At 41.7% G+C, this 17642-nt stretch overlaps 1 protein-coding gene across 1 annotated transcript in view; it reads left to right on the top strand.

Annotated features, from left to right (window-relative positions):
• CPE (carboxypeptidase E) overlaps positions 1-4491 on the top strand; it is a gene marked incomplete at both ends in the record, with an annotated part of 89288 nt that extends 84797 nt beyond the window's left edge. Inside the window, 3 exons of the mRNA XM_084232811.1 lie at positions 365-464; positions 2740-2858; positions 4393-4491. Of these exons, the coding sequence (XP_084088937.1) occupies positions 365-464; positions 2740-2858; positions 4393-4491 (318 nt within the window). The remainder of the gene's footprint in view (positions 1-364; positions 465-2739; positions 2859-4392) is intronic.
• Between the last annotated feature and the right edge of the window lie 13151 nt (positions 4492-17642).

The raw sequence follows: 17642 nt of genomic DNA, 5'->3' as shown, positions 1-17642 counted from the left end.
ATAAGGTATACACCAAAGTGACCAAATTAAAAAGAAAATAATGAAATATGCTAAGACCAGAACTACTTTACAGATATGACAGATTTTATTTATGTTTGTTTTGGTGGTTCAGAAGGTCCCTCAAAGTCTTCCCTTGTCTCAGAATAGGACATCAGTTTTCAGGGGGTTACTTCTCACTAGTCCACCTGAGAATAAGCAGAATAGAGAGAGCTTAAAAATTCAGTGCCCTTTTGAACACGTTTTGGTTCTTGAACGGTGAGGATCTATAATATTTTGTTAGAAAATAAGGAGATTATTGATATGATATGTGTTTTTAGTTTTTTTTCCTAACATGAATATTTTTTGTCATTCTTGTCCTCCATAGATACACCGAGGAGTTAAGGGATTTGTTCGAGACCTTCAGGGTAACCCGATTGCTAATGCCAGCATCTCTGTGGAAGGAATAGAGCATGATGTGACTTCTGGTGGGTATTCTTTGCTATGATCTTAAGGTGTTACCCTTATACACAAGCACATGGCTACTTGCTATCAGAGTTACAAATTCTGCTATTCTAAGCAAAACAATTAAATGCCTCAGATGTCTTTTCCTCATCTCTCCCCCGACTTTGATCTAATCAAATTTCATTTGTGGGAGCAGGTCAGGCAGGTACTCAGGGAGACTACTGTGTTAGAAATTGGGGTGCAGCAGGTGGCGCCCTCTCCACAGCCATGACACCCCAGAGTTGTGAGATAGTGCCCTTCTACTGAAGTTCCTGAGGAAAAAGAAAATGAGCTCGTTGCACTTAAAATATCTGTCTTTCTGATCTCTCTTAAGAAGTGCTAATGAGCTGTTAATTGGTAAGCCTCAGGAGTAAGTGAAAAGTGGAGAATGAGGTAAATGCCAGCTTGCTATGTGTCTGCTAGGATTTTCATACATTTCTTCATTTGATCGGTTGAGTAAGTCCAGACTTCCTCAAGGTTAAATAGGATATTTTGGGATTAAAGTTGATGTTAGTTACTTTCAGCTTAAAGCTTCACTTCCATTTTCCTGGAAATTTTTCATGAAAAATCTTCTTGCTCCTGTGGTAAACATCTGCGAACTCATTTTTATTTAACTCTCATCGGTTAGGTTTTTCCCAGGAACAACATCTTTTTAGGTCTAAACTCTACATATTTTTAGATCTTTTAACTTATTAAAAGGTCTTGATACCCTCTGGCCACAAGAATTCTTTTATCTGTTAACACTAGCAAATATTATTCTATACAAGTATTTTCTCTGCATTCCATGATGTGGAAATTTTAGGAAACTCTAACATAGAGAGTGAATACAGGTAGGAAGGCATGGGATCTGAGAAGTGGGATTCGGGAGACTCCAGTATTTCAAGGACAGTATGGTAAGGAGACACAATGGTTGCCCTGGAAACCTGCAAGTGTTTCAAGGAGGAGGTGTTAAGTGTCGAATAAAGATGAACATTGTGAATGAACCAGTGGTGAGAATCTTGACAAAATCTGTTTCAGTGGAGGATGGCAGCCTGCTGGGGAGGGTCCAGGGGACAGTAGAACAGGGGACATTAGGGAGAGAAAGTATTAAGGAATCGCCCCAGAAATTTTGTGGTAACGAAGTGGGGCACTGACTAAAAAGAGATGGGGAGACTACAGCTAGGTTGGAAACGAGTGAGGAAGTCTTTTTTTCCTGATTGTTTCTGTTTTCACAGTGAATTAAGATGCAAAGCATCAGCTGAGAATGAGGATAAAGAGAATATGTAAGAGATGGTAGGAAAGAGGAGAAAGTGTGAATTGTCCATAGGACCTTGCCACTCAAAGTATGGCCCTCAACCAGTAGCTGAATTAGAAATGCAGAATCACCCCAGAGCTAGTGCATTAGAATTTGCATTTTACCCTGTTACCCAGGTGATTTATAAGCACTGATTCAGAAAATAGGAGCGTGCAAAGACAAGGGAGAAAGGGACTAGAAGGGCAGGACAGTACCACGACCTGTGTGAGGCTGGTGTTTATGAATCCGAGATGGACCAGCTTGGTCGGGGTTGGGGCGGGGTGTGTTCCCAGCTTTTTGTAGCCACATGGGGGCAGGCGTAGAGGAGAGTTGAGAATCATCCAGGATTGGGGGTTTGCCAGGCTCTTGTAATTAAGGGGGCAAAGCAGTTGGTTAAAGGCATGTGCCTGAGAGTGATTATGATAGTGGACCTTGGAACTGTCAGTATGTGGAGAGCACAAGTGTATGAAACATAACTCCACTTAAGAATTCTCTGGAGAACTGGTTGGCAATGCAGTTCCTAGAAGGCACTCCAGACAACATAGTCTGATTCTTTTGAAATCCATATTTATAGTAAGTGCTTTGGGGATTCTGGTGAAGCTGTCTTTCGGCCACTGTTTGTGAAACACTGATACTCTCAGAACATCAGGTCCTTGGCAAGAATCAAAGCAGTAGGGGCTCTGACCCACAGTTTGGGAACTTTACATATCTTCTTCCTTGTGGTTCTCTTGATATATTTATGAAGCCCATTATTGCAGAAGATGTGTCAGACAGTTTAACATTTATATCTGTATAATTGCTATGAGAAAGGACTCCTTCGAGAGAATTTCACTCTTTTCAATGGAATTTCATCACATTACATAAACATCTACGTTGGAAATAGGGAATCGAAGAAATTGAACCGAGGTTTACTGGGTATTCCTTAGATGGTATCATTATGCATTTCACATAAATGCCTTGTGATTTGGTATTTTCTTTCCCTTCAGCAAAGGATGGTGATTACTGGAGATTGCTTGTACCTGGAAACTATAAACTTACAGCCTCAGCCCCAGGCTATCTGGCAATAACAAAGAAAGTGGCAGTTCCTTATAGTCCTGCGGTTGGGGTAAGTGATCACTATGATAGTGTGGATTCATCAAGCACCTACTGTGTGCCAGGAATATTTAAGTGACTTACATTTAATCTTCATAATAATGCTATGAGGTAGGTACCATTATTTCCCCCAATGAACAGATGAGAAAACTGAGACTAGTAAAGTGATACCCAACAGCTCACTAGATGATTTACTACCTCCCCATATGAAGCTCTGTTGTTTTTTTCTTTGATTTTTGAAGCAATTCATAAGAAAATCAAATAGAACTTTAAGAATTCAAACTTTTATTTGCCAACCTTGATTATAATCTCAAAGCAATTCTGTTCTGTTTATCTTTTTATCTCTAGCACTCAGCAATGTTCAAACATTTATTAAGCTCACACTGTAAGCAAGACCTTCTGTAGTAAGCACTTTTAAAGACAGCATCTTATTTAAATAGATGCCACTTATTTTGCCAGGAAGGTGATGGTGAAGAGAAGAAAACTCTTAGAGAAGGGTTTGCTATGGTCTTTGGAATTACATTACTGGGACGTGAAATGGCTTCAGGATTTCCAATCAGAAGTCTTACCTGTCAAGGATTTATTGTATTTTTACTTAGGCATTCCAAGTTTGGAGTATAAATGCTTGGTTTTTGCAAGTAAAATATTTTGAGTTTTTAACTGATGCTTTGGTTTTGATTGCATGTGTGTGTACATTAGGCTGTATATATGTACTAAAATCAGGTGGTAAATTTGGGCAAATGAAACCTGGAGAAAGGTAGCTCCAGAAGCAAGTAAAATGTTCCGCTGTCTTGTCCATTAGCCTTTCTAGTGTGAGGTAGTAGTAGGAGAGAGCCCCAATCCCTTTCCTATATATCTAGGAGGTTTTGTGGTCGAATCAAGGGAATCTTAGTTCCACCTGCAGTATGGTGCAGCTATCTGGAGGTCTCCAGGAGGGCCAGGATTGGGGCTGCATATATTAAAAAGCCCTTTCTGCTGAAGTCTATGGATTCTCTACACATCTGATGGGGACTCCCTGTTCTCAAGGGGAGTTGAGTTCCCAGACCACTGGTCCTTGTGGTGGTTTGGAAATGTGTGTGTTCCCATTAGTTTCTTTAACAGAATTAATATTCCGGAAAGCAGAACCTTGTGGTTTGGGACACCAGGAAACTTAAGGTATTCATATTTCCCCAGCTTTTAGGAGAAAATTTAGGATTAACACATGAAGTTTACTGAAAAGGTAAAAAATTAGTTATAAACACCTAAGATTATGGAGGGGTGGGGGGAAACGCCTGCCTTTGAATAGCCTGCCTTTAGATATTCTGCTTTTAAATAATCCTGCAAAGCTGTTTGATCAAAGCACATTTCAAATGTAGTGATTTTTGGTGTTTTTTTCCTGACAGTGTCTTTTGTTTATCATCAGTTTTTTTTAGGATATACTTTAATTCAGGGGACTGGATTAAGCTATTCTATAAGCTCTAAAATTAGTCTTTTTAAATTTCAGTTTTTAAAAATATATATTTAAGTGCAATATATTGATGATAATATATCCTTATCTTCTCGTTTAGGTTGATTTTGAACTGGAGTCATTTTCTGAAAGGAAAGAAGAGGAGAAGGAAGAATTGATGGAATGGTGGAAAATGATGTCAGAAACTTTGAATTTTTAAAAGGCTTCTAATTAGCTGCTTTTACTCTACCTATATAATGTAGTAGGATGTAATGTGGCCATTTTCTTTTAGATTTTGTGCAGTTAATATTGAACATTGATTTACTTTTTAATCATTGGAATATTAATAGACGTTACTTAAATAATTAAAATGTTAGGTAAGAATATAAGAGCTTGATCTATTTCTCCTCTTATACAATATTCGTTTTGCTACATATATTACACAGAGGACTATAGAAAAGATATATGTGATCTAGCCATCTTAGACTTAAATGCAATATTCCACGTTATGTACGATACAGAATTTTTGGAGTAATTCTAGCTTTTAAAAAGTAGTGAAGTCCTTTAACATTATTGATGACAGTGTCACATAATGGATGCCACTGAAAAGGCCAACAGCTACATCTTGGGTTTGTGAGCACTATATATACTGCAAGACTTAAATAGTTCAGTATAAATTGTCATTTGTCTCCTGTGCTGACTAGCTATATAAGCATGATCTTCTTAATGCATTTTTTGATGGAATAAAATCTAATGTTTAGCAAGAGCTTTTATGAAAGGAATGGAAATGGATTTCTTGTTTGCACATACAAGGGCAATACCGTTATCATATTCAGCCTGTTTGTTAACAGAGTTTAAGGTTTTTTCTTGGTTGTGGATTGGCCCAGACTTGCATTTTAAATGAATAAAGGTAAAAGAAAAATCTCCGTGGTCTATATTTTAATTCTCTATGATTTTTGGTCTAGAGTTGTAGTTTCATAATAAAACAGCATTCCCTTGATAGTGACTTCTCATTTGTTCATCCTCTAAAATATTAAAAATAACATATTTAAATTAAGTGACTGCTGTCTGTCAAACACAGTGCAAGCTCTGTGCATTATTACGGTGGACAAAAGGTTCTGATTCCATGGAGCTTATGGATCAGTTGTAGACATGGACTTTTAAGTAAATATATACACAAAGAAAATATAATTTACACTCTGATGAGTAAAATGATAGGAAGGACTAGGGGGTGAAAGGAATGACAGAGTAACTTGATTGGATGAGGGGACTCAGGGATGACCTTTCAGTGCCTATAAGCTGACACCTAAAATATAAGGAGGGATGAACAATGAGAATGACTAAATGTAGGGGTGTGTATGTGTGTTGTGTATGTGTGTCTTGTGTGATCCCATGCACACGTAGGTGTACGGTGGTGGTATGGCTAATCAGTGCTCTAGGTATAGATTTTTGTTAAATCAACCTACAAATATGTAATAGCTTAAGCACAATGGAAGTGTATTTCCTACTCAGGTACCTGTAACTGGGCCAAAGACAGAATGATGTGACTTATCTCCACATAGCCATTCTGGCACGCATTTTGACAGATCTTCTGTCTCCTACATGTGTCTGCTGAAGCTATACTGGTGGTTATCTCCATGGCAACCAATGGAAAAGAACATGTAAGAGCATATGGGATATGACTTTATGGCCATACCTGGCAGTGATATACATTGCTTCTGCTCATGTCACATTGCCTAGAATTGTATTTACTGAAAATATAGCTGCAAAGGAGTCTGGAAAATGTAATCTAGCAGCACACCTAGGTATGTGAGAAGACTAGATACAAAGGACAGGAGTTGCAGTGGCATTGGGGTAGGAAATCATGGGGTAAGTGAAGGGCAGAGTGACAGAGAAGAGAGATGTGTGACATGGAAATAAAGGCCTGGAACAGGGACATGATCATGGAGGGCCTCAGGGGCCAGAGCTGAGGATTTAAGGTATTGCTTTAGAAGTACTGAATTTTTTTAAGTTAGGAAGGAACTGAGTCTAATTTAGGTTCTAAAAGTCATTCTGGCTGCTGTATCGAGAGTAGAAACAAGAGGGAAGCCTAGTTAGGAAGCTATTGCAGGGTCTGCTGGAGAGGTGACTTGGATCATGTCATGGCAGTAGAGGTGAGAGGTAGGTAGGTTTGTAATACAGTTTAGAAGTAGAATTAGCAGGTCTTGGTGAAAGATTGTGGGTGATGAGGGAAAGGCAGGTGTCAAAGATGACATCATGTTTGTACCTTGAGCAAATGGGTTCATGGCATGTGTATATTAGAGGAGCAGCAGATTGGAAATGATGAGAAGAAAATCAACATAGGAAATGTTAAGCTTGAGATGCCTATGCATGTGGATGTACAAATGGATGTGTTGAGGGTTTGGATGGTGTGTGAAACTCTAAAAGGATGTTTGGGATTGAAATGGAAATGTGGTAATATGGTTGTAATAGGCATGTAGATAAGGTGGCCATGTTATTTAATCTTCCAAAGCAGGGACTTTTGAGCATGAAAGGGTGCAACTAATTTGATCAGGACAGCAGGAATAATCCAGGATTATCTAAGGAAAGATTGAGAGTTGGATAACCTTCATAAAGATAGTATGTAAAGTCATGGGAATATATAAAATCCCTTCGGAGGAGCCCACAGAGTTAGAAGAACAGTAAGATTAGGATTAAATGTAAGGAACTTTGAAATTTTGCTCCTTGTGGTTTATATAAAACAGGATTAAAGCTAGGTATGTTATAATAAGAAGGAACCCTAACATCAGTGGTTTAATTAAAAAGTAATCTCTTTTTCACTTTGCTTCTGTAGGTCTGTGTAACCCTGCAGGAAATTTATTCTGCATGTAGTGACTCAACAATGAAGCAATTTTCAAACTTGTAGCTCTGTTGTCTCAACACAAGGTGTCCTCAGTCTCTTGTCTTGGAGTCACATCTGGCCACAGCTCACCGACCACAAATAGTCACAGCTTTGTTTAACCTGGATGTCTGGTGAGCAGCCCTGTCACTGTCACAGTCTACCCTCTGCTGCCAATGTAGCTTTACTCCTCTGTTCCCAATCCCCCCAAATACAGGATTCACCTAACCCCTCCACAGGGGAGGCAACTTTAAGTCACATCAAACCAGATGTGACTTCAAGTTTGGAGTATTTGAGTGGTCCCGCAGTAGTCTCTCTATCAGGTTTGCATGTGGTCATTCTTGCTCCAGAAACGTATGGAGCAAGGTCATATGCATCCCTTAAGCCCAGCATATAGTGGTAGCATAGACTCAAGATAATATCAGTAAACACTCCCTATGGGATGGTGAGGAATGAGAAGTATGCAACGCTTGCTGGTTTGCAGAAATATCTTGAGCAGATATTTTATAGGTCTCGCCATAAAGGGTGAGAGAATGTCCTTGTTTCTGAATCAATTTTATGCTCTAGAAAGTACCTCCTTCTATCACTGTTCTCCATGGCTATGGTATTGCCTTCTTGACTCTTACCCCATTCACTCTAGGACTTAGGCTGACAGACACTGCATAGCTGGAATGAGGGACCTCCCCAGTCACTGCAGTAGAGGGGAAGCAACACTGAAGAGCCAAGCATGGACTTTTCATTGCTTTATCTTGGAGGTGACACATGTCAGGTCAGCTCACAATTCATTGTGACCAAAGTCACATGGCCCTGCCTAGCTGACAGTCTGCAGGAAATATTGGGGTTGGGGGTGTGTGCAAGTAGATTGCATATCTCTGCCATAGGGTCATACAGAGCAAATGACTACCCACTCAGCTTTTGGAAGAAAGGTGTGAATTCCATGTGGACTTACCTGGCAACCATTTGTCATGATACAGGATTCAAAAGTTCCCACTATCCTGGTCATATTCTCATCATGCTCCGATATTGTCCATGGAGGGGTCTAGAAATGAGTGCTGTTGGGAGGGAAACTCCTTTTGTTTGTTCGTTGACTGTGTGGAGAACCTCCATGGGAATATGACTCCTAGCCCCTCGTTCCCACCCCTCATTCACCCCTCATGGAAAAGCCAGTCATTTAATTGTTAATTGTTAGGTGATGACAGATGAACTAATTGGACAGATTGGAGCAAATCTATCCAAGGACTGTAAGCTTCCCAATTCCCACCCTTCTCTGCCCCAGGCACAGGCATCTCCAAACTCTCCTGTGGGTGCCAAGGTAGGATTTGGGTGTGTGTGCTAGGATGAAGGAAGGGCTTGTACACATAGAATATTAATAGGCATTTTGGCCCCCAATCTAAAGTCACCTTTTCCAATTAGTTTATCAATAATAAAGCTGACAGTTTAATCTCTGTTGATCTCCAGTGTCTTATTTTTCAACTGGTTCTGAACTCAGGAATGAAAGAGAGAGATCTTAAATGTTGGGACTCTAGAATCATTAAGAGCTGTATTAGGTGGTGTTTTTTTTGTTTTGTTTTGGCAAAAGTAAATTGGGGCAAGCACTTCTCTCCATTTGGATACAGAACTTCTCTGGGTATAGTCCAGGATGACACTGACCTTTTTGGAGGTCATGTCACATTGTTGCCTCATATAAATTTAGGTTAAATGAAAGCTGTGAATTAATACTTCTGATTAGTACTAAAGGTTAGAGCAGGCAAGAAAGGAGAGGATAAGAGAGCTAAGACTCAAGCAAATCTGGATTATGAACCATGGGGCCAAATTGTTTTAGGTAAGAGAAAACAGGGAGGGATCTGGGAGTTGATTTTAATGAAATAATGCACACATTTGAATCTTGCTTTTTCATTTTCCTCGTTGACAATGAAATCAGACACATTCCTATGGAAGGAATAGCTCATCTCAGCTGACATTTTGATTTTCAATCCTTTTCATAAATATTACTTGCTGAAAGGGAACTGTGAACTTTGATATTCATGTTTTATTTATACAAGCTCTGAAGTCTTTCCATGATTTGGTGTTGTGGGAGGCTAAAAAATCATCATTTGTTCCAATATGAGTCAGCTTTTCTTTTCAAAATTCTCATGAGGATTGTCTTCTGTGGTGAGAATTGGATGACATTTGGAGTTTCTGCCTCAGAAATGTCAAGATAGAATATTCTTGGACTTTTAGGTATCACTTAGTAAATACACTAAGTCCTAGTTTTGTTGTTCTTAGGTAAACATCTTTCTAGGTATATGCAAATGTTCGGAGTCTACACTTTATTTCTTTCTGCTAGATAGTCTGTGAATCAACTCAATTATAATATAGGTGTTTAATCAGCACCTTTTTAATATGAAGGCCAGAATGAGAAAATGAAAAATAGAAATAAAAGCACAATGAATATATACTTCAATATTTGTGAGGTTATGTCCAATCTGCATTGTGACAACCGGGTGTTTCTGAAATGTCATCACTGAAGCATCCATGTTGCGGTGACAGTGATTGCAGATGACAGTGATAGAAGATGGAGGGTCACTGCTTAGAAGTTTTGGATAACTGGATGTGAATGTCTAGCCAAAGATGTTTGTTGAAAGACTCCATCTTGAGTGTAGGGAGAACATAGTAGCTGGTGAACAGCATAGATGTTAATAAAGATATCCCAATATTCAGCTATAAATAAAATTGGTGTTATCAATAGGAAGTAATCTGACACATTTAGAAAACTTACTAGAAAGGAAATACTAAAGAAATAGACAAAGTACCCTTGCCTTTTTCACTTTATAAACACTTAAAAATGAACCTACTGCAATTGCTATAAAAACTGGGGAAAATGTAGTCTTGTATTTCCTTTCTAGGTAATTTTTCACAATTAAACTGTTACTAACTATATGATAAAACTGATCTGAGTAAAATCCTGTTCATGGACTAGCAAATGGACTAGTAGGAAATTTAAAGACTTATAAGAAATCACTAGTTGATGATCATAAAACAAAACGACATGAAAATATGTAAAGCAGAAAGGAAGAAGACTTTTTCAAATCACTAAATTAGTGATCGAGTTAGTGAAGTTTCAAGAGTTTGAATATCATAATGTTGCATTTTTCTTCCTGTCCCGATTACATGACTTACCAATTTCCCAGTGAACCTTGTGGCTAAAGCTGCTGTTTCTTTTTATCCACATTTACCCTAATATTTATTCTAGAAATTCCTGAAAAATCAGCCCTGACACTACCAGGCCCACTTCCATTCCCTGCCCTTGCAAAGAAATAATCTCCAAGCAGCTGGCTGGCTATAGTCATTTGCTTACAGCTATGCTTTGCCCAAGAAATTTCATTGCAGTCTTGACTCTGTGTTTATTTTAACCTTGAATTTGAAGAGCAAGATGGTGAGAAAACAGTACTGAGTCTAACCAGGGCTTCGTACATGGGTTGCCAGGGTTTATCTGGCTACATGTATACTGCTGTGGGATTTGGAGTCTGGCTAGGGAAGATTAGGCAGTTGGGTGGTGCAGCATTCTTCACTTTAAACCTTAAATATATTTCCTTGTGCATTAAATACACAGAGGTGTTTCAAAGCCAAGTATGTATGTAATTAAAGTAAGAAAGCTCCAGCTTTATGTGCACACCTCAAGGTCCAGACACCACACGTGCTCTTTGTCAATGCATGGAAGATGGCAACAAACATGCTGAACTGACAGGTACATGTGGATTAGTTGGGTTCTTTGCCAAGTGAATGGTCTTGTAGGCTTCTGCCCGCATAGACTTGGTTTTGTTATTTCTTCCTCCTATTACTCACTCCTGCAGAAGTGGGAATATGGCCCCCAGCAAACACGGCATAAGTCTCCATGATCTAACGTCTTAGCTGGGAAACACCTGCCATGGCCTACTTAGGTGAATGGAAACCATGCCCAGTATTGACAGATTCCTTGGGATTGTACTGAAAGTAATGGAAAAGCAAGCAGGAAGTTAGTTTTTCCCTTCTTAGAAATCACTTTTAAACCCAGTAGCATTATTTTTGAATTTTAGTAATAGAAAAACATGGTGCCAATTTCTCTCGCATTTCTACTTCTGTTTTCCTGATCACCTGTCTCTCAGATACCAACGTTCATAACTTGCCCTTGCCTGTCTTCTTCCCATCTCTTCTGCCTCCTCTGTCTTTACACTTTTTCATTCTCCTCTTCTTCTCTGAGTGAAGACTGCATTTGGGCAGCAAAGTGGCTGAGGTCAAGTAGCCTGGCTTTCCTTCTTCCTCCTTCTACGGGCCCTCCCTCTGGTAGGGCCTTACTCAGAAAGCATCTTCCTTAGACCAGTCTTCCTCTGGGCAGCTTGCTCTTTACAGAGCTCAGAGCCCTCTTGACCTTCCCTATCACTCTTTTTTTGGCCTCCCTGATGGTGCAAGGGATTAAGTATCGCATCATGAAGCAATCCGCAGCCTCTGCAGCATGAGTTCGATCCTCCGGCGGCCAGGGAGCTACCCACATGGGGCAGCAGACCTCTCCTGTCTTGCCCGCTGCTCTCCTCAGCAGTGTATTTCAGTCAGTCTGCCTGTTCTGTTCCCCACTCTGTCTCTGGTGAATCCTCTCACCCCCCAGATCTCTGGCCTGTACCCCAGCTGTTGTACACATAAATAAATGAACCTTAAAAAAAATGAAATTACTTTTAAAAAATATTTATTTATTTATGCATACAAGAACTGGGGTACAGGCCAGAAGTGTGGGGAGGGGGTGAGAGGATTCACCAGAGACGGAATGCAGAGCAGAACAGGTGGATCTACTGAAAAACACTGCTGAGGGGTGTAGCGGGTGAGACAGGAGAGGTCTGTTGTGCTATTAGGGTCACCTCCCTGGCCGGGGATCAAACTCACGCTGCAGTGACTGCACATAGTTTCATAGTGCTGCGTCTTATTCCCTTGCACCACCAGGGAGGCCACCTCTTGCCCCCATCACTCTTAAAACTCCCTGACCCTGGCTCTGACCCCAAGATCTCAGATCCTAATTCTGGAGTCTGCCTGGGCTTATCTGAAATCAGGTCTCCTGAGTGAAACAAATTTTGTAAAACTAATAAAAAACTAATAAAACATTGGAAGAATGAACTCAGAAGATCAGGTGGTGTGGGAGAGTAGACAGAGGCCTGGACGTGGCCCAGATGACCCGAACGGCAGCTGTAGCTGGGTGAAAACCAGTGGGCTTGGTGGGCTCCAAACCTTTGGAATCTCAGTCTCCTCATATTTCGTTAGAAGACAGAAGAGTTATTATTAAGATATTAGCTTTCTCCTGCTGATCTACTGTGTTCACACATGGGAAATTTTCTATAGAATGGAAGGGGAAGTCAAAATGGAAGGCATATTAAAATTTTCAGGTTATATTGCTGTGTGCATTTTGGTGAACATGTACCAAATAGCTCAGAAATACCTTTGTAATGACCAGTAAAATCTGGCCTTCAAAAAACTTCTAACTCTTAAATAATAGTAATGTTGACAGCAATTTTTTATGTTGCAAAAATTCCCTAAGACAAGCAATCAAGTCATTAGACACACTCCCTCCACTGCCACACCCTTTAGGGTGAATCTCAGGAATGCAAAGAAGATGATGAGACAGCTTTAGGGGGGTGAGGAGTTGGCAAGAGTTCCTGAAAGCTGATAATGGAGAGCAGGAGCAAGAGCAGAAGGGAGCAGGCATTGGGGGCAGGGAGGAGACGGACAGGGATGCTGCAGGTGGTGTCAAATCCAAATGAGAGGATGAAGCTCCGAGTCCAACAGTATTCTTCTGATGTAGGACATCTTCATCTCTGTTTCTATAGCAAGCTCTGGCCAGGAGCTGTCACCACCCCATTCAGTATCAACCACAACCACCAGCTTGGATGGGTGGGGGGAATACCAGAACCCCGGGGCATGTCAGGATCAACCACATCCACCAGCTTGGGGCTGCGGGGGGAATACCAGAACCTCAGGGCATGCTGTCCTGGATCCAGAGATGTGACAAAGAGGGCTGGGGGGCAGATGGCGCCACTTCTGCATCCATCTATTATCTGCTTTACATGGACACACTTCCTTTTCATTTTTTAAGAAGCTCATGTTAAGGAGCCTCCAATTCCCAGATTTGAAATAAGCTGTCTTTAAACTTCTCATGGCTGTCAGGGTATTCTGAAATCACATCTGGCTTATCAGGATAGTGTCGGAGAATGCAGGCGAGAGGAGGCTGAAGACCTGCTGTGTGGTATGAGCTGTCGGTCTGAACTGTGGCCGTTAAAATCAGCCTCCACCACTTTTCTCACCTGCCATGACACATGATGGAGGGTAGGCAGAGGGAGCATCAGGGGATGCTAAGAAAAGATGACAGAGAAGAAAGAGCTGCAGGCCTGCTTCCAGGGCATGAAGAAATTGGCCAAGAGCTGCAAAAGAGAAGAAAGCAGTTGCTTTCTAGACATGGGTCTCTGAGCGTTTTCCTGACAACAGCAACCTCGATTCGGTCCTGTCACTCAAGATCTGGCCAAGAGGATCTGATTCCCTGCGTCTCGAGCCTATAGAGAATCAGGGTGTCCCTGGAGAGCGCGCCAGGGGGCTTGGGCCAGGCAGCCAAGGCCCACAGGCCCGATTACAGCCCCACGCAGAGGAGAAGCAGCTCCTGCCATCCTGGGCCGAGAGCCTGTCAAAGAAGAAATCAGGCCACGATCTGGCCACTGCCTGGGCCATGCCACTTAAGTCCAGGGGCGTCCCTCCAGGGGGTGGGGAGCCTGCAGGTGCAGCAGCCAGGTGCTCCTCAGAAGCACACCCACCACTTCCTGGCCTCCCTGTGTGCCTTTCTGGAAAGTTCTGCAGCCTTCAGCTCTGGCTCTGTTTGTGGGGTGGGGGAGGCCTGCTTGCCTTGAGGGCGGTTGCTGGCACTGCAGACCCACCTGAGGCCAGCTTGGCTGACAGCCCCCCTCGCCCTGTCATCTCCAGGACATAGGGAAGCCGAGCCCTCCTCGCGCCACCACAGCTGCAGCTCAGTGGCTCCTTCAGGCCGAAAGGCACCTCAAAGGCCCCGTCACCATGCCCTGTCTCCTCAGTAGGCATCATTTACTTCTTTTGGTTTTCTTTTTTTTTCTTATACTAACATTCAACCCCCACTCCTGTCTCCCCAGCGACCCTCGCCCTACCTTTCCTGACCTACCTTGCCATTCCATCCTACTTTACTTTCTTGTGGGGTTCAAGGCATGGGGTGAGCACCAAATACCTTGTACGAACTGTCTTGTACTAACTACTTATACTAACTACTGCCTTGTACTAACTACTCCAGGGGAGTAGTGTGATAATTCTAACCACTTCTTGCCATCTCACCGATGAGAATTGATCAAGTTGCACATAACTTTGGGGTAAAAAATGGCAACTTAATTGATACATACTAAACTTGGGGAAAATCATTTTCAATGGGACTCTTGAGATTGAGATGGTCCCATGAGTATATTTATTGAATCACCTAGAGGAAACTGGAGTTTCTGTGATGGAAATGCTGTAGAACAAAGGCAATTACGTAAACCTACTGTGCTATTGATATGCGTATTTCCATATATTTATGTATTCCGGGTGCAAAGCAGTTAAGATGTTATTGGGGAAATCGTGCATAATTACTTAGAAAAAAAGTGTTTCTGAATTTTAAAAGGCATATTAATTTTTCTACCAGTATGTCATTTTAAGACAAAAATGAGTGTGCAAGAGTCTCAAAGTGAGTAAAAGACACCCTGTGTCAGGCTGCTTTTTTAATGACATGTATCGATACCCACAAATATTCTCCTTAATAATGCTCTGTGTAGGGCCTCCCCGGTGGCGCAGCGGTTGAGCGCTGGGTTGCGAAGCTGCCCGCAGCCTCTGCAGCGCCGGTTCAATTCCCGGCTGCTCCCCGGCCACCAGAGGAGGGTCCCACATGGTGCGCAGACCTCTCCTGCCGCCCGCTGCTCCCCTCGGCAGTGTACTTCGGTCCTTCTGCCTGCTCTGCTCCCTGCTCTGGCTCTGGTGAATTCTCTCACCCTCCCACGCTTCTGACTGTACCCAGTGCATGTATAAACGAAACAGACGAACAAACAAATAAATAAATAAAACATGCCTCTATAAAAAGAAAAAAAAAAAATTTAAAAAAAAAAAAAAAATAATGCTCTGTGTAGCTTTCAGGTCACGCAGCTTTTTGCTTTAAAAAATTGCCATTATGAGAACTTCTGATCGTTTGTGAATGTCAGACTTGACCCTGGTCTTGCAGGTCTTTTTGTTTTTTCTTTCCTTTAAACACCATCTCTTAGGCTAGTGACTGAAAACTGCAGGTCGCCAATATCAACCTAAACCAACTCCTCTCCATATATTAGGTGCCCTTTGGTGCTTCACATTTGCTGAAGCCAGCCTTCAGAGGGAGTTTCTTTCATTGTTCTTTTTCTCCATATGTATGTGCCGTTGATGATCCACAGAAGGTGCTTACTTAGCACAGCGCCTGTGACATCATGAGTGCTGAACAAATGCTACCTGTTAAGTCTGCGTCAGGTTGACTTTGGCATCCCTTTAACGGTGAATAACAACATGTGTCAAAGAAAGTATTATGGTATCTGGCAGGAAAATGAGCCTTGGTGGTGTAACAGAGCTCTAGATGAAATTAAGACGGGACAGAATGAACTCAGGTCGCAGCCATCTGAGAGCATGAGGAAGAGAAGATGAACATTCCCTTACGCTTTCCTCATCATCCTGTTTGGGTTTCATTTGGCCTGGCTTTTTTTGGAATCTTGTAGAGAACCAGAGTCCATCTGCCTCAACATCTATACTCTGGGGTCTCCAAGAACAATAGTCATCGAATGGGTGGATGTGGGAAGCAAATAGCATGTGAAATAAAGGGGCAAATATTTGTAAATTTGGTGACAAAACAAGGGCCGCAGTTGTTTCAAAGTTACTTTTAAAGCTGTCGGGAGAGAAACTTTGATGAGAACTTGGCCCAGTGAAGAACATTCACTGATGACCTTTTTAGTGCCGGTGTGATCTTCAGTTGCTCTTCTCTGCGTCAGGAGTAAGTGCCCAGTGTGCAGACTGCTGGTTGGGAGCACAGTGTCGTCGAAAGGGCTCTGAGCAGGCCGCCTCTGGGTTCATGCTAGACTCAATCCCTTAGAAACCATGTTTGGTATGTAGGGTAAGGTAAAAGGTTGTCAGGCTTTTCTGCCCTCCCGCCATCAGGATAGATGATGGATCCTTGTGGTCCTGAATGCATGCCTGATGGCGGGCACCTGGAGTAGGGTGTGGGTAGAGGTAGATGGGATTCACCTGGGCTGAGACGGTGTTTTTCAAGGGCAGCATCACGGGGATGCCAGGAGAAGCTGAAAGAGAAGCCTAGAGAGAAGCAAGAGAAGCAGAAGGTGAGAGAAGGCCGGAGAACCCAGATAGAGTGAAGACTTGCTGGGGGCTGGGAGGCCTGCCAGCCTCCCGGCCCCCCAGCACCCCTGCCTGCTGTGTACCGGGGTAAATCCCAATACAAAGACCTGCAAAAAGCCACTAAAGATTCTGACTCCTCCTTTACCGGGTCTGCTGGATCAGAAAACCTGCTCAGTGGCCCATTCCTGCCCCTACAGGTGAGTTATTTAATCTCTTAGATTTAATTTCAGAATCCGAAAAACAAAACTAAATGCACCTCCTTTGCCTAGTTTTTATGAGAATTACTTGAGATAAAGTTTCTAAACCTCTGCTTAGATTCAGTGTCTTTTTCTACACAGATTCATGATCTAGGGAAAGCAGCCTTCTGCCTTTTAAATAGATCTATGATAATTTAAAATACTTCATTATGTTTACAGAACCAGCTTAATTTCCATGAAATGATAGAAACATTTTTTAGCACATAATTGAGTAGTGAAAAATTCAGGATTGTTTTTGCCAAACCAAGAAAAACCAAATACAGAGTAGGGTTTTTTATTTTTTTTTTAATTATAAAATAAGGAAATAGAGAACTTTTGGTAATGATGTTTGGTAATTCAGGAAAAATAAGACTTTCATCTAGCATTTCATTGTAGTTTAATAGTTTTTGTGGCAGTGGATTTTTGGTTGGTTTCAGACTTTGTCTAAGAGAAGCAGTTCATTTTGCAGAGATCTCTTCGAGTCAGGTGATATTAAACAGAAAGCTGAGAATGAAGATGGGAGTTTACTATGGGATAAAGTAGTGATGGGATGCGTTGCCCCTGACACTCAGAGGGTAGTAATTGTAGGAATAATTGTGGTGTTAATAGTGGTGATGATAATAATAGCAGCATTATTGGAGACGGTACTATATGGCAAGGATTATGTTAGGCACATTTCTTATGTTTTCTCTTTTACTCTAACTAATCTGTGTACTATTTTTGATCCCATATCACAGATGGGGAAAGCAAAGCTTAGCTAAAAATGCTGTTAACGAGGGAGAGGTGGATGAAGGAGCCTATGTTTGTAGTTTGTAGTGAGAATTAGTCTCTTAGCCTCCCTGAGATGTG

Source organism: Talpa europaea (genome assembly GCF_964194135.1).
Source record: "Talpa europaea genome assembly, chromosome: 4".
In the NCBI taxonomy this organism is placed as follows: Eukaryota; Metazoa; Chordata; class Mammalia; order Eulipotyphla; family Talpidae; genus Talpa; species Talpa europaea.
Note: the sequence above shows the minus strand (reverse complement) of the source record. Positions and strands in the feature narration are given on the sequence as shown.